This window comes from Phaenicophaeus curvirostris, chromosome 9 (genome assembly GCF_032191515.1).
Source record: "Phaenicophaeus curvirostris isolate KB17595 chromosome 9, BPBGC_Pcur_1.0, whole genome shotgun sequence".
Lineage (NCBI taxonomy): Eukaryota > Metazoa > Chordata > Aves > Cuculiformes > Cuculidae > Phaenicophaeus > Phaenicophaeus curvirostris.
Genome location: NC_091400.1, coordinates 35,186,729 through 35,213,835, shown reverse-complemented (window position 1 = coordinate 35,213,835; position 27,107 = coordinate 35,186,729). Strand labels below are relative to the sequence as shown.

Here is a 27,107-nt window from a genome sequence, read left to right as displayed (position 1 = left end):
AACAGTAAATCAGAAGGTGGACATCCACGTGATAACTACCTTTGGGTTGTGAAGGAGACCACCAGGTTGGCACTATAAGATGTAGCGAAGCACAGGGGATAAGATGACAAGCACATGGAATACATGCTGGGAACCAAAGCGGAGACGAGCAGATTCTCAACGTGACACACAGCCTGAATGATGAGAGAGAGAGCGCTTAGGAGCTTTAAGAAGTTTTTTAACCTGTAGTTGCAACAAAATCTCTGGCTCTGCCAAAATACCGCATCAGTCATCTTAGCTTTAGCAACGATTACGAGGGAGATAGGAGGGCAGCTGGTGCCTTAAAAAGGTCTGTCTGTACCATGAATGCTCATCGTGACCCGATTGGCTTGTTTCCTTAAAACACCCCAAGGAAGTAAACAAGCACAAGGCTCCAGCAAAATCTGGTCTTATATTTGTTCTGGGTAACATCCGATTTTTCTTATTCATCTCTATTTCCCTATGCCTGTTGAACAGCTTGCACGCATGCCAAGTCAGATTGGGAGGAAAATAGTGGGTTTTATTCAGGAATTTTGCATACCTTCCTCTTTCTCAGCACACCAAAGGTGTTTGAGACTGTTTCAGTGAGAAGCCATAAATTTTATTAAATTAACTCCCCCACTGATTTATCTCATCTCAGGAGCTCTGCGAAATGTAAACCCAGTACTAAACAAAAGCCAGCAGCACCCTTCTTAAAACACAAGCCTGGAAAGATAAGCCTCAGAACTTCATCCTGAATCAAGAACCACACGCCCTTGTTCCTCATCTTGTTTCACAGCATTAGATGTGAAATCCTCAGATGGAGTCAATTTGAAAGTTATTGGAACTATGTTGACAAGGAAGAAATAAAACCCAAAATATATGCAAGGTGATGTTCTGAGACTCAACAACATTTAAGGGATAAACTAAGAAACTAGGGTTGTTATGTTGCCCAAACATCCCTGTAGAATACATTTAGCTTTGTGACAGGCAAACGTAGGCAATGGTCTTCAGATGTTAATGACAGTGAAGGTTTTTAATAATAATAGGCCACTTAATAGTAAGAAACGTTCAGGACTAAGATGTTAGGACAACAAAGAACACTTTTAAGGGCTCTTGCTGTACTAATTATTTATTTAATTACATCTGCAGCTTAAGACAGAGTCAGATCTAAGAAAGGATCAAAATGCTCTAATAATAAGGGTCTGGCTTTTAAGGCATTTCTGACATAATGAAGAATTGCCTAAATAACAAAAGCTGAAAAACTCCATCAGGAACATGACTCGGGTCCAATCCCTCTCCAGGGGGTGATTGAAAACTGCTTTGAACCTGGTTCCCTTGATCTAAGGACGATGCTTGGGTTGCACAGCCATCATCAGCACAGTAGGCTGGATGTCATGAAGGTGCAGGACACCACTGCCAATAGGACATGCCAACAGGACCCTGTGCAGCATCAGAAACTTCACAGGGTAGGATCTGGCCATTTCACAAGCCCAGAACCAAAGTTCAGCAGCATAGACTGATGATCCATCAAGCAGCAGATGAATATTGAGAAGACAAATTTGAAGGCTGCAGCTAATAACCTGGGGTTGCTCAACATCGTGAGGATCGGGCACTAGACAGCTTCCAAGTGTTGGAAGCACCTGACACAAGTGTGTTGATGATTACTTTATGAACTTAAATAACAAAAGGTCAAATACCAGTCTATGGGGTAACACACAACTCTATATTCAACTCGTCAGCAAACTTCTAGAAAGCAATGAAACCTGGAAGATCCGCGAGGGAGAAAGCTAATATTCTTCTGTCCAGCAGTTTGCTGTTGTGGCATTTTAGGATGCTATCGTACCACGAAGACTCCTTTATAAAGGCATCAGGTATTTATAAGCCACATGATAAAAATAAATTCACAGAGAAAGAAACAAAATCTTTTACTGGATGTTAAGGAACCTGTCAGAATTATGTGTCATGATGATTCCTTATCCCAAGCTGTCCAGAAAAACGTTGACAGGCTTAAAAGGAGATCCAAAGGGGTTTTACAGGTCAGGCGGAAGCCTCTTTTCCCAGTATAAAAAACCACTATTTACAGCTCCAGTAAAATATTTTCAATGCATGTGACATGAACTGAAGGGTTTTCCCCCTCACTGCTGGCTTCTATGCTACTGCAAGCTGAAAGAAGATAACCTGGAAAATATTAACTTGGCTTATCCAGGAACCCATCATACCTCTTCTTGCCAGTAGGACCATTGCTACTGCTACCATGTTTGGACAACATTGAACTTGTGCTGTTCTCATCTTCTGAGCTCCCAGAAGAATATCAAATCCTATAATGACTGAAACACATTGATAAATTGGGTCTCAAGGGCTTCTCTTTTGCATTCAGTCCTACTGCTTTCTATTGGATCGAGTAGGCTGACAGCAGCTGCTAGCAACAAGTGCTGCTGGTTTTCTGATGGAAATTATTTTAGAGAGCTTGGGCAAAGGACATCCAGCTCATCACTTCATCAGTCTGCTGGACATAGGGCACGTAACTAGCTCATGGCCAGGTTTCATGGGCTAGAGGGTCCCCATCTATGTCCAAAAAGGCTCCTCTCCAAGAACGAGCTAGAAGCTCTCCCCAACACACGATAACACAAAATACTTCAAAACTGCTCATAACGGTGCCTTCATCTTGACAAGAGGAAGCCAAGACATCTTGCATGAATAAGCCATGTCTGAAATTCATGTGAGTACTCCGAGGCAATATTAAGTTTGAGTAGGAGCATTGCTCATGGATGAAGGTACTGGCCTCAGCCAGCCCAGGGACAGAGAATCTGGGCTGCTCCCTCAGCAAAGATGCCTGAACAAGAGTGGTTGACACCCTGCAGTCCTGACAGGCTTAAAATTGGGAAGCTACACGTAGAAGCAGATTTGTGCACAAACAATCTGTGTTTTTGGATGACAACTCGAGAGCCCCATGAGATTAAGGGGTCCTTGTGGATGGGGAAGGAATAAAATCCAGTCTGAAAAGAGCTCCAGACTCTTCCCTTGCTTCCTCTCTGAATGCAGCCCATGGGTATGCAAGATGCAAGTCTCCAAATAGGGGAAAGATCTGAGCTCATTGCTATCGTGGCCATCACTCATCCCCCTAAACAGGCTGGGCTGCAGCCAAAAGAAATTAGGTTTCTTGGATGATCATTTATGGTCAGGCATTCCTCCTGGCTAAGGCAGCTAAAGCCTCCCTAACGTGAGACATCTGGGACAGCAAAGCCACCAGGATAGGGAAGGATCAGGGCAGGCCCATCTTTTGGGAGGATGGGTAGCTTGGGGCCACCTGAAGCCAGCAGAGACCTGCTCATGTACAAGTTAAAGAGGGAAGAGAAGAGCAGAGCAGAGACCCCTGGCAGATATTTGTGATGGGAAGTCTGCAAGCGCTTCATTTCTCCGCTCCAAACCCACAGCCTGATCTCACAAGCTAGGAAAGAGCTGCCATTTGCATGAACCTTCCCAAGGTCCTCTCAGAGAGGAGATGACCTCAGCTTGGCAGAAGGAGTAAAAAACCTGCTTTTCATTATAGGAGGAGTCAAGATAGGCTCTCCACACTGCTAAAAAGTGGACGGTGATAGGACCTTGTATACCCTCCTTTCTCATTCTACTACACATCATTGGAGAGATGTTCCCCAGATGCACAAATTAACATAAATTAAATTATTAAAGTTAATTATAGTTCTGATTTAGTGTTCCTTGGGTGAATCCAAATATTCCGGAAAGGAAGTGTGAAGTCCAGGCCCTACCTGGTGAGGATCATCTGACTTCTTATCAGGCTGAGAAGCAGTCATTTGGAAGTGCCACCTGTACACCACGAGGCTGACTATAAAGCCACAGAATCTTTAAGGAACAACAAAAACAGAGAATTAATATTAACTAGCAAGATCAAACCAATATAGAAATACTTTCATCTGTGGTGAGTTGGCTCTCAGAATTAAAAATAAAGAAAAAGAGCCAGCAAACCAATTTTGGAACATGTTCTTCAACACCTTGGCCTTCTGTTCGTTGGTGATTTATGATGGCATTGGTGTATTTTTAAGCCTACCTCTCAAAACCCTGGAATATTAAGTACTACACAGTAAAATTAAATATTTAATTTTGGGGTTTTTGTTGTTTTGGTTTTTTTTTTTTCAAAAAATCATGGCCATTAAGGCAAAAGTGGTTAGACAACTTGACCTTCACCAGACAAGTGCAGGTTAAAGACATGCTGCTCACATCAGCCTAGAGTTTCAGGAGGTCATTTCAACAAGGATATCAGGAGAGAGGATGAGATGGGGCTCAGAGTCACTGGGGGCTTGCCAGGCTCATGCTTCCAGTGATGAAGCTCTTGCATAATCACTTATTCTTCTCAAAATCAGCGTCTTGAATCGATTGCATGTCTTAAAGGTGGACTAGTTTAAAACTAGAAATAAATCAATAAGTAAGAATAGACCAAAACGTCTCTGTGGGTTTGACATCTTTGTACTTGCAGCCCCAGATCTTATTCTCCAAGAGGCAGCAGCAGGTCCTTAAGGACTCAATACTCAAGAAAAACAAAACAAAAGTATAACTGATAGAAAAAAAAACCAAACCAACCCCAACCTGCCCACCAGACACTTTTAGTATTATACTTCCCACTGGCAATAATTAGCATTTAGAGATTTCTTCTGAGGGTGTTTGCATTCGAACCCCTTCCTTCAACGAATTCTCCTTGTCCCTATCTGACTTAATTTATGAGTTTTCAGTTTTGTGGCCACCAGTTACACAACTCGGTCGTGTGCTGGCTTTGTTTTAAACCCACTGGCAGAAGCATCCATCCCTTCCAGCAATGCAAGGAACAAAAACAACCACTCAGTCACATCCTCAGCATTGTTTACAGCTTTACAGACCTCTTGCACCCTCCCTTAGTCATCCCTTTTCCAACTGAGAAGAGTTGCCCAACTGCGCTTGGCTGGGAGGATGCTCTCACCTCCTCACCCCACACTGGCCTGCAACGTTTTTCTAGTCTGCTATTAGGACTGGGGGTTTTCTCCCTGATTTACCTACCCTGTCTCTGTATTAACTACAGGCTTACTCTCAAAAAAAAAGAGGCTATTTTACTCCTTTTAAAGGAAATGAAAAGGTAAGCAGAGATATGATGCACAAGATTTAGCATCCCTCCTCCTAGAATATCATCACTTTTTTCCACCGACTATTTGGTCCCATGGCTTTAGAATCACCAGGTTGGAAGAGACCCACCAGATCATGGAGTCCAACCATCCCCATCAATCACTAACCCATGTCCCTCAGCACCTCGTCCACCCGTGCCTTAAACCCCTCCAGGGAAGGGGACTCAACCCCCTCCCTGAGCAGCCTCTGCCAGTGCCCAATGACCCTTTCCGTGAAAATTTTTTTCTAATGTTCAGCCTAAATCTCCCCTGGTGGAGCTTGAGGCCATTCCTTCTTGTCCTGTCCCCTGTTATTTGGGAGAAGAGCCCAGCTCCCTCCTCTCCACAACCTCCTTTCAGGGAGTTGGAGAGAGCAATGAGGTCTCCCCTCAGCCTCCTCTTCTCCCCAGTTATTTCAAAGGAGAAGGAAACCTTTGTTTTCCCCAGGAACAGCAACTTCATCCCTTTGGTGAGGCTCCTGTTCAAGGTCTTTGCAACCAGCTGGATCCCCTTCCTCTACCTCCTTGTTGATTCCTTTAACCTCTATTCCCAGACTGGCAAAGCGCCACTTTCTCATGCAAAACTCATGCTGACTCTGCTCACTCCACAATATCCATCCATTCATCCACAGCCGCTTCTCCTTACTCACCCAGCCATTCAGCCCCAGGATTTGAAGAGGTGGAGGACACCCCTGCCAGATGCTCAGAAGGGGGAGGCTTAACATCCCATTGTAGCCCAGCTGCAGCTCTCACCTTCCCAAGCCAACCCTTTCATCGGGCAGCAGTGATTTGCATGCTGATGGACTTATTACTCACTTAAATCACCTGCTAATGGGTCCCCTCCCTCACTGAGAGGTAGATTAGAGGCTCTGCCCAGAAGTGCCCTCCTTAAGTATCTCGGTTATCCTCACCCCCCTCTTAAGGTGTTAATTAGGGACACAAGTCAGGCACTGGGAGGAGGGGGAGAGGGGAAAAAAAGCCTGAAAAGCTATTTGGAGGGGAAAATTAGTAATAAACATCGCTTTGGATTAGCAGGGATGTAGTGTATTTGAAGAAGTGCAAGGCATGGAGGAAACTATACCTTTAATGCTCTGCAAGGGGTGATGAGGAGCTGGACCACCTGGATGCTCGACTTCCCACCCCAAGTGAGATCAAGGCTTGTTTCACCAAGCCCTTAGCTGAAAGACTTAGGATAAAGAGCAGCTTAAACAGGTGGGTTAATTCCCCACTAAAGGAAAAAAAAAAATCCAGCCGCAAATATAAGGGAAAACAAAGAAAAAAAACCCAAACCCAAACCTAAAACTTTCTGTATTGTGTTACATCCATAAATATTTTCACCTGCTCTCTCTGTTCAGAGCTTTCATCCTTCTGAACCCCATGCTCAGTTTTCTACTCGGTATTAAGAGAGGGGAGTACAAAAAAAAAAGTGGGTGGATTTAAGGAGTTTTTGTAACCCTTTCTTGCACTGTATGAGACAGAGGGGTTTCATTATTTCAACAAGGGTTTTTATTAGCTTGGGAGTTGACTGTTAAATGCAAGGCAAAGACTGGTGGAAGCAAGACTAGCACGAGCATCTATCTTAAAGAGGATATTTCTTGTGCTACAACCTGGGGTCAAACTAATTTCTGAAGGAACTTGGGAAGAAATTTAGAAATAAATAGTATTTGCCTCCCCTAAAACTTATTTCACCACAAATCACGGTAAAAACTGTGCTGTGTCCTATCCTCCCCACCTCTTGCCTTGTAAGATTAATGTCTTTGTGCCAATATTGTCACTGGGTGCAGCAGAGAGGAGTTTTCTCATGATGCTTCTGGGAAAGCATCTCCTTGAAATCTGTATCCACAGCACAGAAAAATCACCTCAGGAAAACCATAGCATAATTGGAAGAGTAATTCAGTTTTCTCTTCAAATCATGGAAGCCGTCTGCATTTATACGTGGTTGGGGGTTTCTAGGATGTTGCTTTATTATTTCTAGCCAGGTGCTCTGGAGATGCAATATATGGGGCGACCCAGTGGTTCACAGTCCAGAAGGGCTTAAAAAAAGAACCCAAACAAGCCAAGAATTAGGCAGTCTGATAGCAAATTGGTCCATAAGTGGGTATCGAAAGGAATAGGACCTTTAAAACCTACAGTACCACAGTTGTACCTGTCAGGAGGAATATGTGAAGGAGTGGACCGCTGACCCCAATCTGGCCTCTGCAGATCCCTTAAACACTATCTCCTAACATCGTGGGGGCTCATGCCTCGCTAAGCTACATGGTGCTTCCTTACTCTACCCTCCTTCACACCCTCAAAAAGTAAAACTTTGGAGGAGACATCACCTTTCCCATCCCTCCACTAAGCTGGACAAGGCACCCAGTTTCAGGGATGAGCGGGGCAAGCGCTGTGCCCTCATGCTCTGCGCAGAGCTGCACTCCCCAGGCAGCAGTGATGATGGAATCTTTCTCACTTACGCTCGGCCACCGCTGAAGCCACCTTTCCACGGGCTGTGCACCATACAGGACTTAATCTGAAGGAGAAACCATGAGAAGGATTCTATCTGCGGAAGGCTGCAAAGCTGTGCTGCCAGAAACCAGTCATTAGGGGAGGCTGTTGTACAATGCTCCAATTTTTATTGTTATAAATAACAATATTTAACTTTACAGAGCTTTATTGTTAGCTCTCCCAGTCCTATAAGCTGGAACAGCAAGTAAACAAGAGGTGCTAAATGTTTTTGCCCACAAAAACCTACTTCTGTTAGGTCTGCAATTTGCTTAGAAAAAAGGGTTTTTTCTGGTTTTTTTGGAGGAGGGAGTAATTTCATCAGCAAGCAGATGGGTCGGGAGGCACATCCTGAGATGTCTTTTACTATAGGTGTTGCTGGATTGTGTGTCATGTGCTGAAATAACATGTTTCTCCATGTTTTCTCTCTTCAGGTTGGAGTCTGAGATCCAGCTGCAGACACGCTAGCGAGTTCAGCGTCAAGGGCTTCTCATGTCCCACCTTTGCCGAGTCTAATCTATCAATGTTCAACTTCCAATACTCTTTATTCTTATTTTTTTTCCCGAGTTTGCAGGTATTAATTAAGGCACAATACCTGAAGGGGACCTACAAGAAATCTGGGGAGGGACTGCTTACAAAGGCTTGTAGTGATAGGACGAGGGCGAATGGCTATAATCTGGAGAGGGGCAGATTTAGTCTGGATATGAGAAGGAATTCCTTCACAATGAGGGTGGTGAGACCCTGGCCCAGGTTGCCCAGGGAAGCTGTGGCTGCCCCATCCCTGGAGGTGTTCAAGGCCAGGTTGGATGGGGCGTTGAGCAGCCTGATCCAGTGGGAGGTGTCCCTGCCCGTGGCAGGGGGGGTGGAACTGGATGATCTTTAAGGCCCTTTCCAACCCAAACCATTCTATGACTCTACTTCTGGAATACAGAGCATCCACTGATAGGGAGAAGGTTACTCCAGGTTGATGATGCCTATTTATTCCTTGGGGCATCCCGATGCTCACACCCATCTTCCATTTACCTGTGCTGCTGCTGGCACTAAATATTTCAGCTTCTCAGGTTGCCAAAGCTCTAACCCAGGTTCAGGTTGCTCCCTTGAAGAAATAGGTTCTTAAGTCTTAATGGACTTAGATCATATCATTTTGGGGTTTTTTTTTAATAAGGGATGCTACAAAATCAAATTTCTTGGTGTTTTATTTAAAGAACAAACCATGAAAGTTCAAATGGGAACAGAACTGGGAGGAGATCCTGACTGCTGACTGAGAGGTGGTAAGAGAAAGAGAGGGAAAAAAAACCCAACACAAACCCACTGCTTTTGTGAAATCTACTCATGAAACTAATGATTCATCCATCCTGCTGGGCAGGGGTGTGGGTCACCTGGGACAGGTGCAACCTGTGCTTCAGACATCCCTTATACCTTGCATCAGATGCTTGGGGCTGATGTGCGCGCCTCCTCTCACCTGCAAAGGGCTCTTAAATATACTCTTTTTTTCCTTTTTCAGACTGTGAAAGTGAAGCCAGTCAGGGCATAAGCAACATAAAGGGATTTTTAGTTAGTGCATGGCCAAGTATACAGGTGCCCAACCTGCCTGAAACAAAAGAGGATGGAGAACACAGAACCACTGATGCCAAGAGACAGTCCCCAAGGTTTTTCAGACAGAAATAATCACTTTATCTGAAGTGCATCGCTCTGTCTGGAGTGCCAAGAGTCACTGGAAGGCCATGGTGGTACTAAAATGTATCTGCAAGGATGGAGCTGGCTGTGGCGATGCTGAGTTCTGTGTCCACCAGAGCGCTCTTGCCCACAGCCAACACTCGATACAACATGGTTCTGAATCAAAAAAGGTGCATAAGTGCTATTTAATTCACTGTGAGCATATTTTCACTGCCCTCAAAGGTGTCAAAGCTGTATTGGCTTCCCTGGGAAGGAGAAAGCGCTGTAACTGTATGAAGGAAAAACACCTTAACTTAATGGCACTGTTTTACACATACTAGGGATAAAATATGTCACTGCTAATGTCAGATATGAATTTAACTTAATAGTTACTAATGCTTTCATTCATAGCCAGGTATCTTTACTACTCTAGCGTCTCTGAGTTTTTCTGGGCATAATTGCAATAGTAATTTTTTGTTAGTATCTTTTTAAAAAAGGGTTTTTTTTCTTTTTTCCCCCCCTTTTTCTTAATTTTTGAAGCTTTGCACAATGATTGAAGCAATAAACTCAAGCCTTTGAATTGCAACCTTTTTTGGAGTTGCTTCAAAACCCAGCTTATGCTGTAGCCCCAGTAAAAGCAGTTCCCTGGTGCAGACCCAGTACAGTGACACTTAAAGCAAGCGCCGTCCAGCAATGTGACTGCACATCATCACTGCAACCTGCAGCTTCCCATTCAGCTCACAGCATCCGCTGCTGCAGCCGCTGAGGATGCTGCCTCATCTATGCAAGAGGAAGGTATCGTTTTTAATCATTTACCTCTACGTGGGGCTGTGAGCTCCCTCACTTGTATGTGCTGTAGCTGTGGGCTTGGGTTCAGCACCAGCTGGTACTTTCACACTGCTGGGAGAGCTGTAGTTTGGGTTCCTAATCTGTAATCCCACGCACCAGTGCAGTCCTCGAGGTCCCTAAATAGGTGGCGTTAACCCTAGGGGCACCAAACACAGGTGAGCACGTTGCATTTTAAAACAAGATCCCTGCAAATGGGACATCGTGCCCTCAGAGCCACCCAGGGGTGTGCTACTTTGCAGTCAGACTTGCACTTCGGGTAGGGCAGGGATGTGGGTTTGCATCCCGGTACTGCAGGGAGGCAGAGGGCAGAGTCACCAGCACTGCACTTGCTGTCCACCAGCTCCACGCTGCGTGACATCCCTCCACGCACCTCACTGCCTGCCTACACACGCTTGCAATCAATACACTGCGTGGACAGTACTAGACTATAAAGAGGGCAAGGAGAAAAAACGTTTGCAGATTTCCCTCCCTCCAAGCCATCCTGAAAGGGAGAGACTGCATAGTAACAGGGTCAGCTATATGCTGCAGTCCTATTGGTGGCTACAATGGGACACCGTAATTCCTAAAAGGTAGTTGAATAAATACTGATACCCAAATCGCCTTTCCCATGAGATGCCAGCAATCAGCCACCCCACTCCTCCATCTCTCCTTGCGCGTTTCCACCCTGGGGTGCATCTCCAGACCCCGGCAGTCATGCGCGTGCAGGGATGCACAAGCAGGTCAGGCTCATTTTAAAGAATGGTTTATTTGCTCGCAAACAAACAGTTGCATCTCTTTGACCTAGATTTAAAAACCCAGTGTGTACAAAGTCACAGTAACGGCTTGAAGAACACAAGGCAGCACCCTTGGAAAAAAAAGTCATTACAAGTCCCGGCGTTATGTACAGCTAAGTGCCAGCTTGAGTATTCACAACACAGTAACATACTGTAATTAGTTGCTTAAAAGTAGTTCCCTTGAGAAACAACTTTCCGCTCCGGCAGGGCCGGAGTCCGTCCGCTCACGTCCATCTGTCCAGCGATGCTCAGTGCCGCTGGCAGGTGTGCAGGCGGGAGGCGTCGGCAGGGCCGTGCTCTCGCTGGAGGCGGCACGTCAGCCCCTCTGCGCATTGGCACCTCTGGAAGATCTCCAGGCCGTGGGAGCCTTTCCGCCGGTGCCGGGTACACACCTGCCCTTCCCGCAGCACCGGCTTGCAGATTTTGGACCAGAAGTGACGGGCACAGCACAGCCCGGCTGCACAGTCCGACGAGCGCAGGCAGAAGTCCCCCTCCTCACCTGTGTGGGCACAGCAGGGCACGTGCTCAGCATAGGATGCTCCCATGGGGGACTGTGGGGTAGGGGGGGCATCCTCATGGGGGACAGCAGGACAGGGCTGGCATCCCGGACTGACCCCGGGGGGGACCGCAGTGCAGGGCTGGCATCCCAGACTGACCCTGGGATGGACCATAGGGCAGGGCTGGCATCCCAGACTGACCCCGGGGAGGAGGGCAGGACAGGGCTGGCATCTCCCCTGCGGAACAGCATGCAGGGTGGGCACCCTGGACTGCCCTCACGGGAGACGGTGGGCTCACAGCGCTGAGGACCCCCTTACCTTTAGCAGTGGGGACCCAGGCAGGAGCGGGCGTCCGTCGGGGCAGCACCTCGGTGCCGGTTTCGTCCAGCTCGGTGGCTCCGGCGGGAGGCTCCAAGGGGGTGCAGAGCCCTGCGGGAAGGCAGCGACACGACTCTCAGCCACGGGTGGGACCCCGAGCCTCCTGCCACGGGCGCCCCCGGGCTGTCCCTCTCCTCCCCGAGCCCTGCCGCCCCTCACCGTTGCTGCAGGTCGTGCCGGGGCAGCACATAGCGTCGCGCAGGCAGCGCTTGCGGCGTCTCCGGCAGGCGAGGCAGAGCGGGGCGCCCCCGCCGCGGGCGGCTCCCCCGCAAAACTCCTCGGGGCCGCAGTCCTCGTCCTCGGCGCAGGGGAAAGGCTGGAGCGGGGCAGAGAGGAGGCGGAGGGGGTCAGCGGCACCGCCACTCCCATGCGTGCCCCCCGCTCCATCCCCCTGCATCTCTCCTGCTCCATCTCTCCTGCTCCCTCCCCGCGTATCCCCCCTGCTCCATCCCTCCTGCTCCCTCTCCGTGCATCCCCCTCGCTCCATTCCCCCTGCTCCGTGCCCTCCGCGAAGTGCATCCCTCCTGCTCCATCCCTCCTGCTCCTATCCCGTGCGTCCCTCCTGCTCCATCCCCACTCATCCCTTCCGCTCCATCCCTCCTGCTCCATCCCCACTCATCCCTTCTGCTCCATCCCTCCCCGCTCCATCCCTCCCCGCTCCATCCCCACTCATCCCTTCCGCTCCATCCCTCCTGCTCCATCCCCACTCATCCCTTCTGCTCCATCCCTCCCCGCTCCATCCCTCCCCGCTCCATCCCCACTCATCCCTTCCGCTCCATCCCTCCTGCTCCATCCCTCCTGCTCCATCCCCACTCATCCCTTCTGCTCCATCCCTCCCCGCTCCATCCCCACTCATCCCTCCCCGCTCCATCCCTCCCCGCTCCATCCCCACTCATCCCTCCTGCTCCATCCCTCCCCGCTCCATCCCCACTCATCCCTCCCCGCTCCATCCCTCCCCGCTCCATCTCCTCTCATCCCTCCTGCTCCATCCCTCCCCGCTCCATCCCTCCCTGCTCCATCTCCTCTCATTCCTCCTGCTCCATCCCTCCTGCTCCATCCCTCCTGCTCCATCCCTCCCCGCTCCATCCCCGCTCCTACCTGCCGGGTGGCGGCCGGCGGCGGCTTGTTGCTGCCGTCGAAGGGTGCGGCGGGGGCGGCGCTGGCCTCGGCCGCCCCTCCCGGGGGGGGTCCCTTGATGGCGTTGGAGCTGAGGGGGCCGCCGGGGGCAGCCGCCCGCCCCGCCGGGGCCGCGCAGCTCAGCGCCGCCAGCAGCGCCAGCAGCCCCCGCATCCTCGTCCGTCCCGTCCCGCCCCCACGCAGCAGCGACCCGCGCCGCCGCCTCTTATAGCCCCGGGGCTGCCGCTGCGCCCGCCCCTCGGCCGGGGGGAGCAGGGGGAGGAGGAGGAGGAGGAGGGTGGGGAGGAGGAGGAGGGCGCCGCCGTCGGGGTTTCAAAGGGTCCTCCGGCCGTGAGACCCCCCCCCCGCCCCGCCCCGAGCGCTCCGGCATTGGCCGCCCAGACCGGAGCGGAGAGCGAGGAACGGGGAGGGAGAGAGGGACGGGGAGGGAGAGACTGAGGGGGGGAGGGAGGGGGAGACAGAGAGACACAGGGGGAGGGAGGAAGAGAGAGAGAGAGGGAGAAAGAGAGGAAGGGAGGGAGGGAGAGGGAGAGACAGGGAGGGAGGGAGAGACAGAGGGAGGGAGAGAGAGAGGGAAAAAGGAAGGGAGGGAGGGAAGGAGGGAGAGAAAGAGGGAGGGAGGAAGGGAGAGAGAGGGAGGGAGAGAGGGAGAAACAGGAAGGGAGGGAGGGAGGAAAGAATAGAGGGAGGGAGAGAGGCAGAGAGAAGAGGGGAAGAAGAGACAGAGAGACACAGGGAGACAGAGAGGGAGAAGGAGGGAGAGGGAGACAGAGAGAGGGAGAGAGAGAGGGAGGAAGGGAGGGAGGGAAGGAGAGAGAGGGACAGAGAGAGGGAGGGAGAGAGGGAGAAACAGGAAGGGAGGGAGGGAGGAAAGAATAGAGGGAGGGAGAGAGGCAGAGAGAAGAGGGGAAGAAGAGACAGAGAGACACAGGGAGACAGAGAGGGAGAAGGAGGGAGAGGGAGACAGAGAGAGGGAGAGAGAGAGGGAGGAAGGGAGGGAGGGAAGGAGAGAGAGGGACAGAGAGAGGGAGGGAGAGAGAAACAGAGGGAGGGAGGAAGGGAGAGAGAGAGAGGGAGGAAGAGACAGAGAGGGAGGGAGAAACAGGGAGGGAGGGAAGAATAGAGGAAGGGAGAGAGAGAGGGAGGAAGAAACAGGGAGGGAGGAAGAAACAGGGAGGGAGAGAGGCAGAGAGAAGAGGGGAAGGAGAGACAGAGAGGGAGACACAGGGAGACAGAGAGGGAGACACAGGGAGACAGAAAGAGAGAGGGAGACAGAGAGGGAGAAGAAGGGAGAGAGACAGAGACAGATAGAGGGAGACACATACACACATGTAGAGAAGGAGAGACAGGCAGAGGGAGAGACGGACAGACGCGCGTGCACACACACACACAGGGACATAGACTCACAAACACAGAGACGCCCAGACACACAGACACACACACAGACACATGTGCACACACAGACACGCAGACACAGAGAGACACACAGACTCACGCAGACCCACACACGCTCACAGGCCAAACAGGGACACGCACAGACACAGACAGACAGACGCACAGACACACACACAGACAGGTACAGAAACACAGACATGCACAAATGACACAGACTCGCAGGCACACCCAGAGAAACACACACAGACACCCCCCCCACAGTCTCACACTCACTCCCACACACACAGACACCCCCCCCACAGTCTCACACTCACTCCCACACACACACTCCCACACACTCTCTCACACTCACACACACACTCCCCCCAGTCTCTCACACTCACTCCCACTCCCAAACTCTCACACACACTCACATTCTCTCCCACTGAGTCTCACACACACTCAGACACATACACACTCATTCACATTCACACACTCTGACTCTCGCTCTCACACTGGCACATATACATTCACACTCATACACTCACACACTCTCACAGTCATGCTCACTCACACACACTCTCTCCCACTGAGTCTCACCCACTCTCTCATACACAACTCACACTCACACACACACTCCCCACCACTCACACTCTCACACTCACTCCCACTCTCACACTCACTCCCACTCCCAAATTCTCACACACTCACACACACACTCACACTCACATTCTCTCCCACTGAGTCTCACTCAGACACACACTCTCATACTCACACTCTCTCAGACACATACACACTCATTCACATTCACACACTCTGACTCTCACTCTCACACTGGCACATATACATTCACACTCATACTCTCACATACACCCACTCTCACACTCACACACACTCACACTCCCTCACACACACACACTCCCCCCTCACACACATACACACACTCTCACACTCAGTCACACTCACTCACATTCTCTCCTACTGAGTTTCACCCACTATCTCATACACACTCTCACACTCACACACACACTCACATTCTCTCCCACTGAGTCTCACTCAGACACACACTCTCACACTCACACACACTCAGACACATACACACTCATTCACACACACTGACTCTCACTCTCACACTGGCACATACACATTCACACTCATACTCTCACATACACCCACTCACACACACACACACTCTCTCACACACCCACACTCCCCCCTCTCTCTCACACACACACACACTTTCACACTCACACTCTCTCCCACTGAGTCTCACCCACTCTCTCATACACACTCTCACACTCACACACATACTCAACCCCACTCCCACTCTCTCCCACTCACACACTCTCTCACACTGACTCCCACTCCCAAATTCACACACACACACTCACACTCACACACACACATTCTCTCCCACTGAGTCTCACTCAGACACACACTCTCACACTCACACTCTCTCTCACACACACACTCCCCCCTCACACACACACTCACACTCAGTCACACTCACTCACACACACATTCTCTCCCACTGAGTCTCACACACACTCAAAGACACACTCTCCCCCACTCATGCTCTCTCCCACTCACACACTCACTCTCAAATTCTCACACACACTCTCTCATACACACTCACACACACACTCCCCCCCACTCACACTCTCTCCCACTCACACACTCTCTCACACTCACTTCCACTCCCAAATTCACACACACACTCTCACACTCACATTCTCTCCCACACTCTCCCACTCTCACACACACACTCCCCCCTCACACTCACTCACACACATTCTCTCCCACTGAGTCTCTCACACACTCACACACACACTCCCCCACATTCACACTCTCACACACTCTCTCCCACTCACTCCCACTCCCAAATTCTCACACACTCACACACACACTCACATTCTCTCCCACTGGGTCTCACACACACTCAGACACACTCTCACACACACACTCTCACACTCACACTCTCTCCCACTCTCTCCCTCTCTCACACTCACTCCCACTCCCAAATTCTCACACACTCACATTCTCTCCCACTGAGTCTCACACTCACACTCTCTCACACACACACTACCCCCTCACACACACACACTCTCACACTCACACTCCCCCCCCACTCTCTCCCACTCCCAAATTCTCACACACTCACACACACTCACATTCTCTCGCACTGAGTCTCACTCAGACACACTCTCTCACACTCACTCACACACTCACACTCTCTCCCACAGTCTCACACACACTCACACACTCTCACATACACATTCACACCCTCACACTCCCTCACACTCTCACACACTCATTCTCTCACACTCTCACCCCCCCCCCACCTCCTCACCCTCCCCTCCCACCCCCCCAGGGCCGGGGGGGGCTCCCTCGGTGCCCGCGGCCCGGGGCCCCGGCCTGCCCCGCGCTCCCCCCGCCCGCCCCGGCGCCAGCCCGGCCCGGGGGAGCCGCCCCCGCCCCCCGCCCGGGCCCCGCGGGGGGGACACACCGGGAGCCCCGCGGCCTTTGATGCGGGGAGATCAAAGCGCCGCCCCCCGCCGGCTCCGCGGCGCCCCCTGGCGGCACCGGCCTGAGGTCCGGGCGCTGCCTTCGGGGGGACACGGAGGAACCCTGAACACCCGGAATAGTGGGATGGTTTGGGCTGGAAGGGACCTGAAAGACCATCTTATTCCGCCCCCGCCGCCCTGGGCAGGGACACCTCCTGCTGGATCAGGTGCCCAAGGCCCATCCAACCTGGCCTTGATGGGTTGGGGGCTGATGGGGCAGCCACAGCTTCCCTGGGCAACCTGGGACAGGGCCTCCCCATCCTCATGGTGAAGAAATTCCTCCTTATGTCTATTCTAAATCTGCCTCTCTCCAGTTTGTCCCCATTCCCCCTCGTCCTATCACCCCAAGCCTTTGTGAACAGTCCCTCCCCAGCTTTCTTGTAGCCCCTTCAGGCACTGGAAGGTCACTATAATGTCTCCTTGGAGCCTTCTCCAGGCTGAACCACCCCAACTCTCTCAGCCTGTCCTTGTACGGGAGGTGCTCCAGCCCTGGGATCACCCTTGTAGCCTTCTCTGGACCCGTTCCAAAAGCTCCATCTCCTTCCCATGCTGAGGATTCCAGAACTGGACACAATACTCCAGATGAGGTCTCACAAGAGAGGAACAGAGGGGCAGAATCCCCTCCCTTGCTCTGCTGGCCACGCTGTTTGGATGCAGCCCAGGACACAGTTTGCTGCCTGGTCTGCGAGCTCACCTTGCTGGCTCATGCCAAGCTTCTCATCCCCCAGCATCCCCAAGTCCTTCTCCTCAGGGCTGCTCTCAATCACATCATCCCCCAGCCTGTATTGAAAACAAGGATTGCCACGACCCAGGTGTAGGACCTTGCACTTGGCCTTGTTGAACCTCATGATGTTCTCATAGCCCCACTTCTCCAGCCTGTCCAGGTTCCGATGTGACAACTTTACCACTCAGCTTGGTGTCACCTCCAATCTTGCTGAGGATGCACTCAATCGCACTGTCTATATCATTAGTGAAGATATTAAACAGCACTGGTCCCAGTATGGACCAGTGAAGGATATCACTTGTCATGGATCTCCATCTGGACTTCGAGCTGTTGACCACTGCTCTTTGAATACGACCATCCAGCCAATTTCTTATCCACCACACCACCCACCCATCAAGTCCATCTCTCTCCAATTTAGAAAGAAGGATGTTTTGGGGACTGTTTCAAAGGCTTTACAGAAGTCCAGATCACATCCACTGATTTTCCCTTGTCCTCTGCTGTGGTTTCCCCATCACAGAAACCCACTAGGTTGGTCATACAGGGTTTGCCCCTGGTGAAGCTGTGAAGCAATTTATTCCGGTAAGCGTGAGCGATGTCAGCTGTGGCAGCATGGCATCGCTGGCGCTCTCTGCAGAGCTGCTATCAGCTGTTTCAGGTCTGAAGGGCTCAAATCAGGCTAATAATTGCCTGGGAAAGTTTCGGCGAGCACCTGACGCAGGTGCTGGTGGAAGGGGTGCTGCTGAGTCAGCGGCCGCCCTGCCACAGTCAGGCGACCCAGAGCTTTGCTATATTTAGCCTGCGGGAGTGAGGACCACACCTTGCTCCAGAATCCCTGTATTCCCTTTGCAGTTTCAGTTGAGGGCCACGTCACCCGGGGCTTTTCATTGACTTGTAGCTGCGATTACTGCATCCTGCAATATTTTGCAATGCTTCCCAGCTCCTGCTTAGGCAGTTATCAAATTTATTTCCATTCTGGAAGGATGTTTTATTGCTCCCTTTACTGCCTTTCCCATTTTTTACCTCTCTTTGTGTCCACACAGCACTGAAGTACACCCTCAACCTTGACCTCATTGCAGAGAAGGACTTGGTGGGTGCTGATTGATGAGGAGCTTGACATGAGCCGGCAATGTGTGCTCGCAGCCCAGAAGGCCAATCGTGTCCTGGGCTGCAGCAAAGGAAGCGTGGCCAGCAGGGCGAGGGAGAGGATTCTGACCTCACCTGGAGTATTATGCCCAGTTCTGGAATCCTCAACATAAGAAGGAGATGGAGCTGTTGGGACGGGTCCAGAGGAGGCTACAAAGATGATCAGAGGACTGGAGCATCTCCCATACGAGGACAGGCTGAGAGAGTTGGGGTTGATCAGCCTGGAGAAGAGAAGGCTCCCAGGAGACCTTATAGTGAAGGGGCTACAAGAAAGCTGGGGAGGGACTGCTTACAAAGGCTTGTAGTGATAGGACGAGGGCGAATGGCTATAATCTGGAGAGGGGCAGATTTAGTCTGGATATGAGAAGGAATTTCTTCACAATGAGGGTGGTGAGACCCTGGCCCAGGTTGCCCAGGGGAGCTCTGGCTGCCCCATCCCTGGAGGTGTTCAAGGCCAGGTTGGATGGGCCTTGGGCAGCCTGATCCAGTGGGAGGTGTCCCTGCCCATGGCAGGGGGGTTGGAATTAGGTGATCTCTAAGGTCCCTTCCAACTCAAACCATTCTATGATTCAAAGACAGTTGTGTCACCTAAGAGACAAGCAGTTCCCTAGGGATGTCTTTAAACTCACTGGGATGGGCAGAACCCCAACATCCTGGATACTGTAAAATGTAGGCGTTATTCCACCTACAGCGGTGATGTCTTCATGACTCCCAATGGCTCTGCTGTGCCTCCCTGTCACCACGTCTCAGCATTAATCACAAGGGACAGTAATGACAAGGAGGCCATCATTTTTTTGACATAGATGTTGTTTGCAGTCATGTCCCACCTAGGGATGATATAGCTTGTGACAGAAATACAGTCCCAGCCCAGCTGCGTGCCCTGGACTTGCCTACACTGGCAGCCATCAAAATACAAAGTGAATTCTTCACCCCTGCAGAGTAAACATGATGCAAATGTGCTTATTGTGTAGCATGCTCACAAAATAACCAGGGTGGCAAAGAAACTGAGGGGAACGTACAGTAACTGTGGCCATTTGCCTTTGGACCCTGCAGGATGACGACACAAGCTGGGACCCCAGTAACAATCTGTAACTACCACACATCTTGCTTGCTTTTCTCTTACTGCATATCATCACAATCAGCTGTCAGAACGGGTCCAGAGGAGGCTACAAAGACGAACCGAGGGCTGGAGCACCTCCCATACAAGGGCAGGCTGAAGCTGAGGTTCAGCCTGGAGAAGAAAAGGCTCCAAGGAGACCTTACAGTGACCTTCCAGTACCTGAAGGAGCTATGAGAAAGCTGGGGAGGAACTGTTCACAAAGGCTTGGAGTGACAAGACGAGGGGGAATGGGTATAAACTGGAGAGGGGCAGATTTAGACTAGACATAAGGAGGAATTTCTTCACAATGAAGGTGGTTAAGCCCTGGAACAGGTTGCCCAGGGAGATTGTGGCTGCTCCATCCCTGAAGGGTGTTCAAGGCCAGGTTGGATGGGCCTTGGGCAGCCTGTTCCAGTGGGAGGTGTCCCTGCCCAGGGCAGGGGGGTTGGAACTAGATGGTCCTTTCCAACCCAAACTATTCTATGATTCTATGATTCACGAGAATAAAAAAAGTCCAATTTAATTGCTACACAGAAGCACTCTCCTGAACTTGGCTTCTGCCGTGGAAGAAAGATATTGATACACCATTCAAAAGTAATTATTTTTATTTCAACTCTATAAAGTATACAACAGGCACTCGGCAATTACAGCTGCAGGGAAAATACAGAGCAAAACAAAAGCAGTTAAAGTTTATGAAAAAAGTTCTTAAATCTACATCAAAAGAGTGCAACCGGCTGATGCCTGGTGGATGACCGACATTTGTCCAACAAACAAAACCTCTTTTATGCAAGAAGAAAACTGGAGAAAATAAGAAAATAACACAAAGGGCCAGTGGAAAAACAGTGTACGTTGGGACTCGGGAAGATAGGCAACTCCAAATAAGAATTTCCCCTTTTGCCAGTAAAGCCCCAGAACCACCCGAGTCTCAGCATCCCACCTGGTTTACGCAGCCGGGAAGCTGTGGGGCACAAGGAGCTCCCAGCTTTCCAGCTGAGCCCTGCAGGAATGCTGAGAGCTCACCTCCGCGGTAGGTTGCATATAGAAGGAGTCAGGGGAAAAGCACAGATCCTGTTTTGTTGAGTGGTGCAAAGGAGCTACGTCTTTGCTTTGGAGTTTCAGGTCAAAAAAAAAACGCAGGTCAGCTTGCACACCAAGTCACTCATTGTTTTTTTTCTGGGTAGGATATTTCTAAAAGGGTTTGTATAAGACGGGAGGTCGGTGCTGGACGGCACAATGGGTTGAATCTGCACAGCTTAGCAAAACAGGAATACCTGTCTACAGACTGATAGGATGTCATATATTAATTTGACCCGCACATAACATTTATACATTTCACAGAAATGACTCTGTATCTCATTAACAGATACACAGCTCTGGTACATTGAACAGAAATAAGAGAACAACTTCATCATTTCTGTAATTCATCAATATTATATAATAAAGGCTTAGAAATTGGTAGCAGAAAGAACTGTAAAACGCAGCAAGCTAAGAAAGGACGACATTTTGAGGTGTGTTTGTCTTTGTCATGCAGCATAACACCAAATTTGTAATTTTTTTTAATAGGATGCCACGGATTTAAGGCACTTGCAACAATGCCAGATAGCTAGTCATGTTCTAAAACTATGGGACAGATGAGTTGACAGTACAGTTGACATAAAGTTTAATAATACTGACAATTATGACATTAATTCAAGTCTACCTTGATCTAAAAACATTACATTACAAATAAGAAAATGAAGTAATGCCATGGAACTTTAAAAGAAAAAGTTATATGTGTACCACAAAATATCAACACGAAAATACCTATTTACATAAATATTTGTTTGTGGTCCTGTTGTTAAATAAGAGTTTGCTATGGGGTAATGCAGCACTGTGAGAAGCTACAGATTACCTGTGTCCTAACGACACCAACCTTAATGTACTTGTTTTAAATATGGGAGCTGATTTCCCCTTACGTAAATACGCCATCATCCCATATATTTAAAGAAGTAGACAAAGAAGAAAGGAGAGTGAGTGGAAACACAGAGGCAATCCGTTGTTGTGAATATATATAATGCAACTCAAATATATTACTTATAAATGAAGGCGTTTATCATATACATAGGCTATGTTGTTTAAAGTATGCTTAGGAAAGGTAATGAAAGTCAAGTGAAGAGTTTGATAACAAAATAAACTCATATTCGGTACACTGCGTGCCGCACACTGCAGGCTTAAATTACTGTGTGTGGCACAAGGAAAAAGGTACAGGAAGAAAGAAAATCAACTCATCAGCCCTCTCTGAAACCTTCTTCCCACAGTGTTTTTGGGTTGCCCCCCAAAATAATTGTAATGCTCTTTCTTCTTGGCAAGCCTCTTGACTGACAAGTGCATCTCAGCTACTGAATATCATCATTTTGGGACAAACTCCTCTTTACATTCTTTCAGAGAAACTTAATAAATGCAACCAGTTTTCTCCTCCAACTTTGATGCATCCATTGAGTGAAAAGACGGGAGGCGTGAGTAAAGAATTCAGCTCTTAGGCAGCAGCCTGTTTGCTAAGATGCATCGTGATTATTTTAGCCCTAGTATTCCGCACTGGCTTTCAGCATCTTCCATCCCTCAGAGAGAGGCTGAAAAGCAAGCGGGTATTTGTCCTATCTGGGTAGTTCCTGCTAGACCTAGCTACTGTCTTTTCCCTATGGTTTTCAAGGCAAATAAGTTTTAATGACTAATGAACAGCACCAATAACTTGAAGTTATTGGGCCGACTGTGTCGCCTCACCCTTCAGAAACTAGGGAGCAAATTCAGGGACACAGAACGGTTTTGGAGGAGTTGCGATGAACGAGCTCTTTAGTTTGCTGGTAAGCAGCAGACATTGTCATTGCTGTCAAAGAAGGAGAGAAAATACCTTTTTAATACACTCTATTGAGTCGCTTTCATTAGGAACATGGGAAAGAGTTTGGATCTAGCATCAGAGAAATAATTTTTTGTGGTTAAAACACAGATTTTCCATGTACTACATAGGCAAAAGTCATACAAATGACTGTTGAGCGTAAGTTCATCCTTTGACTTCCAGCATCTACAGCAGCTCTTGGCAGCTCTGAGATGAAATGGGGCAGCATCTGCTAATTTTTTAGGGGCAGGGTCTGTTACAGAGGCTGAAAGCTGATAAACTTCTAGTCCCCTGCATTCGCAACAAGCAAAGCATCCAGGACAGGATTCCTCTGTTACATTCTACAAGTCAGAAGAGACTACAATAAAGCAAAGGAAAAGCAGCGGAAGTAGGGGAAGAGCATACATACGATAATATTGGTTTCCTCAACTCTTTTCTTCGTGTGAGCTGACTCAGCTCTAGCTAACCCTGTGCTTTAAACACAGTCACTGGGGACCTGGTACACCAGGGACGTGGAGACCTCGCACACCAGGGACATGGAGACCTTGCACAAACACATCCGCTAATGATTGTCCATTTAATTCCACTGACTTCCCTGTGGAGCTCCTTAGCCTGATGAGGAATTAGGGCTACAATTTTTACGGGCAATATTACAAATGGAGCCAGCAAACTGGCCCAGTACCACTTTTCATTTTTATTAGCTTCATACTAAACATGGAAGAGATGCAGACAAGGAGACATAAAATCATCTAAGAGTGTGATGGAGAGTGATGTCTCTTGCTACATATTTCTGAAATGGTGGTTGACACTATTTATATTCACAGATGAAGGATGTACATAGCACCTATAAAGTACATTATGGGTCTTATGTTTTCCCTTTGGGTTCTAAAAAGGTAAACGATTATGTGTAATAGCTAATCAATAAGAGCAGAAGGCTGCTGTCACTTTGTTTCAGGACCATTATTTAAGCACTATTTTATATGTAAAATGGATTCACTTTATGATTTCTTTTTTCATGCAGTTATGTAGTTGTACCAAGGTAAAAGAAAAAAAATCCCAATTGTTGTGTCCTAGTATGTTCTCAGGTGTATGAAAGAAGCGACCCATATCTGTCTTAACAGGATCTAAAGCAGTTGTGCTTTTGTTCTACCAGGCTAAAAAAAGAAAATACCAAAAAGAAAGAGGAAAGGTAACATTCAGTCTGGTCAGGATTACTGCTCGGAAAGAAAAAGGACAAAGTTTACCACTGCTTTGATGTGGACTCTTTGACCAGTACCATTGTGGTCCTCCTTTGCTCCTACACCGGCCTACAGCAGAAGACCTACAGAGTTTGGAGGGTGGGAATAGCCCAAATCCTGCACTGTATTTAGCTCCAGCACTTAATAAATTACTATTGATCCTACTGATAAAGCCAGTACCTTGCAGCTAGAATTAAGTGCGTCTTAACACTACGTATCTCTCGACTTTTATAATTAAGAGCGTAGCAAGATCATCGCAGTGATAGAAAACGTATTTCTTTACTGGTGAAAGGCTTTGCGTCAGGACCACCATGTCAACTGCTATTTTAAGTTCGAACATAAAACATGAAGAGCACTATTGTCATCTAAGCAATAAGTCCTAATGCCACTGTAGTTACTGTAGCAGCATCAATCAAGGCATCATGGTGACCCCGAGCACTAATCCTCCCCAGTTCTTTCGGTTTTGCTGGCAGCCGTGTCCCAGGAAGCTGTCTTCAGCAAGGCAGAAGCAGGTAAGAGAAATACATTAAAAATCTATGTCCCATCCTGAGTTGTCATCAGGGGGTGGTTCATCACTGTCCTCTGGGAAGCTGTCAAAATTGCTTGTGTCTGTTGGAGATGCAACCTGCGGAAAGACGAGAGTGACAAGAAAGGGATGGTCATCAAAGTGGACCTCTGCAGACACCCCCTCTCCACCCCACAACTGTGGTCATTCAAAAGCTTTTACTGCTATCTGCAGCAAGCAAGGAAGTTCTGCATTTCACAGCTTTCTGCTGATTTCCAGGAGGACTTCCCACAGCCTCCCTACTTTAATGATCCAGGCCCTCTAGGGTCTCTAGTTCAAGACCAATGTCCTACCCATGTTTACAAGGTTAGAAAAAAGACTTGGAAAAGCACTGGGCCGCCCCAAAGCCCAGGATTTCCAATTTACAGCTCAAGGATTGTGAACTTGAGGCTGTGAGCTGGGCCTTATCACCTTCAAGTTCCCTGACAAGTGTTGCTCAGCCTACGGAGCCTACCAGAGAAACCTAGTGTGATAGGACGAAGGCCAAGTACATCTCTTTTTTTGGAAATAATGTCATTAAAATCTACCAGAGCTAGATAATTTGAAACTTTTTGCTTTACAATGGTGACTGAAACTTTCTTACAATGAGACCCTGATACATCCAACGCAATTTAAAAAAAAAAGAAACAATACAGAACCAGATCAGCAATTTTCCAGACCAAGATAGCATCTCACTAGAGAAAACTGGTACTTTAAGTCATTCCCTGAGTAGTCAGCGCAGGCTGGAGGGGACTGTTCTTGCCATAGAAGCGCTGCGCAGGAAACACTTGCCATAGTTTTTAGCTGTTTCACTCGTGCAGCTGATGGAGAAGCCATGGCCAGAGCCCAGTGTACTGTCCAAGGGACATATTTGATGCTGGATACTGCTATAAGACTTGAGAAAAGACTATTTGATCAAGAAGAGATCCAACTTCAGCTCTAAATTTAATTTGCTGCCCAGTTGGATCAGCATTGCTCTGCTGCTGCAAACGTCTTAGGAAAAGCCAAGATCCTTAATTATCCAACTTATTTTTTAAAAGAAACCCTGTAAAAGCTTAGAGGAGTGATGAGATACTTCACTGCATAGAGAATACTGTTTACTTTGTTGGTCTTGGCACTGCTGAGCTGGAGAGCCTTCACCCTTTAGATCCTCAGCCTTGGGGTGCTGAGCATGTCCAGCACCTCAAATGTAGAGGCTTTTCTTTTTCTTAGAAGAACTAAGAGTTGGGGAAGACAGGTTGGATGAGTTGTTATTCTGCTGATTGACTTTATGTGATGCTAACACTGTCGTGTGCGATTCCCCACAGCACTGAGGTCCAGGTGACCTGTGTGGCCTGCAGTCCTTCACTGTCAGAGACGTGGGAAACAATGTCCTTCTCAATGCCCTCTCCAGACAAGAATGGACACTTCTGTCCACCCAAGAAGATAAATGCAAATGTCAGTATCGGCGGTCTGACTGCTTACCAACACCAGGTCTTGAGATTAAGTACGGTGCAGAGGTCTGCACGTCCTTCTCAAAGGCAAGAGCTGTGATGCAAGACAGCACATCTTTGGAAGAGTCAAGAAGTAGGAGAAGCTTTTCAGGACAGCTGCCACCATGGATTTAAGCGGTGGTATCGAGGTTCAGCTACCTCCCACAATGTCCTAGGAGCAGGCTGTAAACCAAGAGGTCCTAAAATCCTGTGGAGTAAGAGCTAAGGAACAGCTTTTGATGGCCTCCCTGGTAGTACCATATGACTGATGATGAGGCTTTAGGAGCTGGGGAAGGCCTTTTTTTTCTTAAGAAAAAACAGTTTCCTAATTTCTGTAGCATTTTCAGGCTACACTGACATCCTGCACAGGTAAACCAGGAATTGCAATGGGATGCAAAGGAGCAAACTCGACTTTATTGTCTGACTTGAAATGTGGTGACCAGTACTGCTAACAAATGAATAGTCATTAAAAAGAAGCTTAACAGAAAAAAACACAGTTTTGATTAATAAACCACTTATATGTTCTTAGGGCACCCTGCTTTAGGTAAATATTTACAAGGTCCGGCTTTCTCCCACTGACTGCCAGTAACTTCTGCATCCCATAGGGCAAAGGGTGGAGGATGAAAAATCCTCTTGCTTTTTCATAGCTGCTAAGATAACTTTTTGATGGCAGATTTAGCCCCAGAGCTGTGCTTGTCGCTGCTGCAGGAGAAGCAGGACCACGGGTGGACAGAGCAACGGGGTGCAATTAAACACGATTGCTAATGTCATTCTCTTGGTGATCCTGCGGGAGAGGCACAGAGAGAAAGGGATTAAGTTGAAACAAGGAGGGAAGGCTGCAGAACAGAAGGGGCCAAGGTAATTTCTATCAGCTAATCCTGTTTGGTTTCCCTTTGCGGCGGGCTTTGTGGGTAAAGAGCTCACAAAGACATCAAAGGAAGAGCTTTGCTCCAAAGGAAAATGAGTCGAACTGTCCCTTCTCGTCTGCTCCCAGTTAAACATAAACTAGGCGGTAACGGGGCTTTTCAAGTAGGACACAGACGCAGGGAAAAAAAGGGTGAAAAGCACAAAAGACAGAGGGAAAGGTTAATGCAAAAGGAAAGGGAGATGGCATACAAATCCCACTTGCCTCACCAAAAGAAATAAGAATAAAGGAGAAA

General features: G+C 48.7%; 2 protein-coding genes across 3 annotated transcripts in view; both read right to left on the bottom strand.

Annotated features, from left to right (window-relative positions):
• Positions 1-10,812: 10,812 nt before the first annotated feature.
• Positions 10,813-13,082, bottom strand: DKK1 (dickkopf WNT signaling pathway inhibitor 1). The gene is made up of 4 exons (XM_069863950.1): positions 12,879-13,082; positions 11,940-12,096; positions 11,721-11,831; positions 10,813-11,404 (listed from the first exon to the last, which is right to left on the bottom strand). The coding sequence occupies exons 1-4, from the start codon at positions 13,068-13,070 to the stop codon at positions 11,154-11,156; spliced, it is 711 nt and encodes a 236-aa protein (XP_069720051.1). The 5' UTR covers positions 13,071-13,082; the 3' UTR covers positions 10,813-11,153.
• A 7,326-nt stretch (positions 13,083-20,408) lies between these two features.
• PRKG1 (protein kinase cGMP-dependent 1) overlaps positions 20,409-27,107 on the bottom strand; it is a 473,692-nt gene continuing 466,993 nt past the window's right edge. For both annotated transcript variants that reach the window (XM_069863903.1, XM_069863901.1), the window contains exon 18: positions 20,409-24,556. In XM_069863903.1, coding sequence (XP_069720004.1) covers positions 24,458-24,556 — 99 coding nt within the window. In that variant the 3' untranslated portion in view covers positions 20,409-24,457. The remainder of the gene's footprint in view (positions 24,557-27,107) is intronic.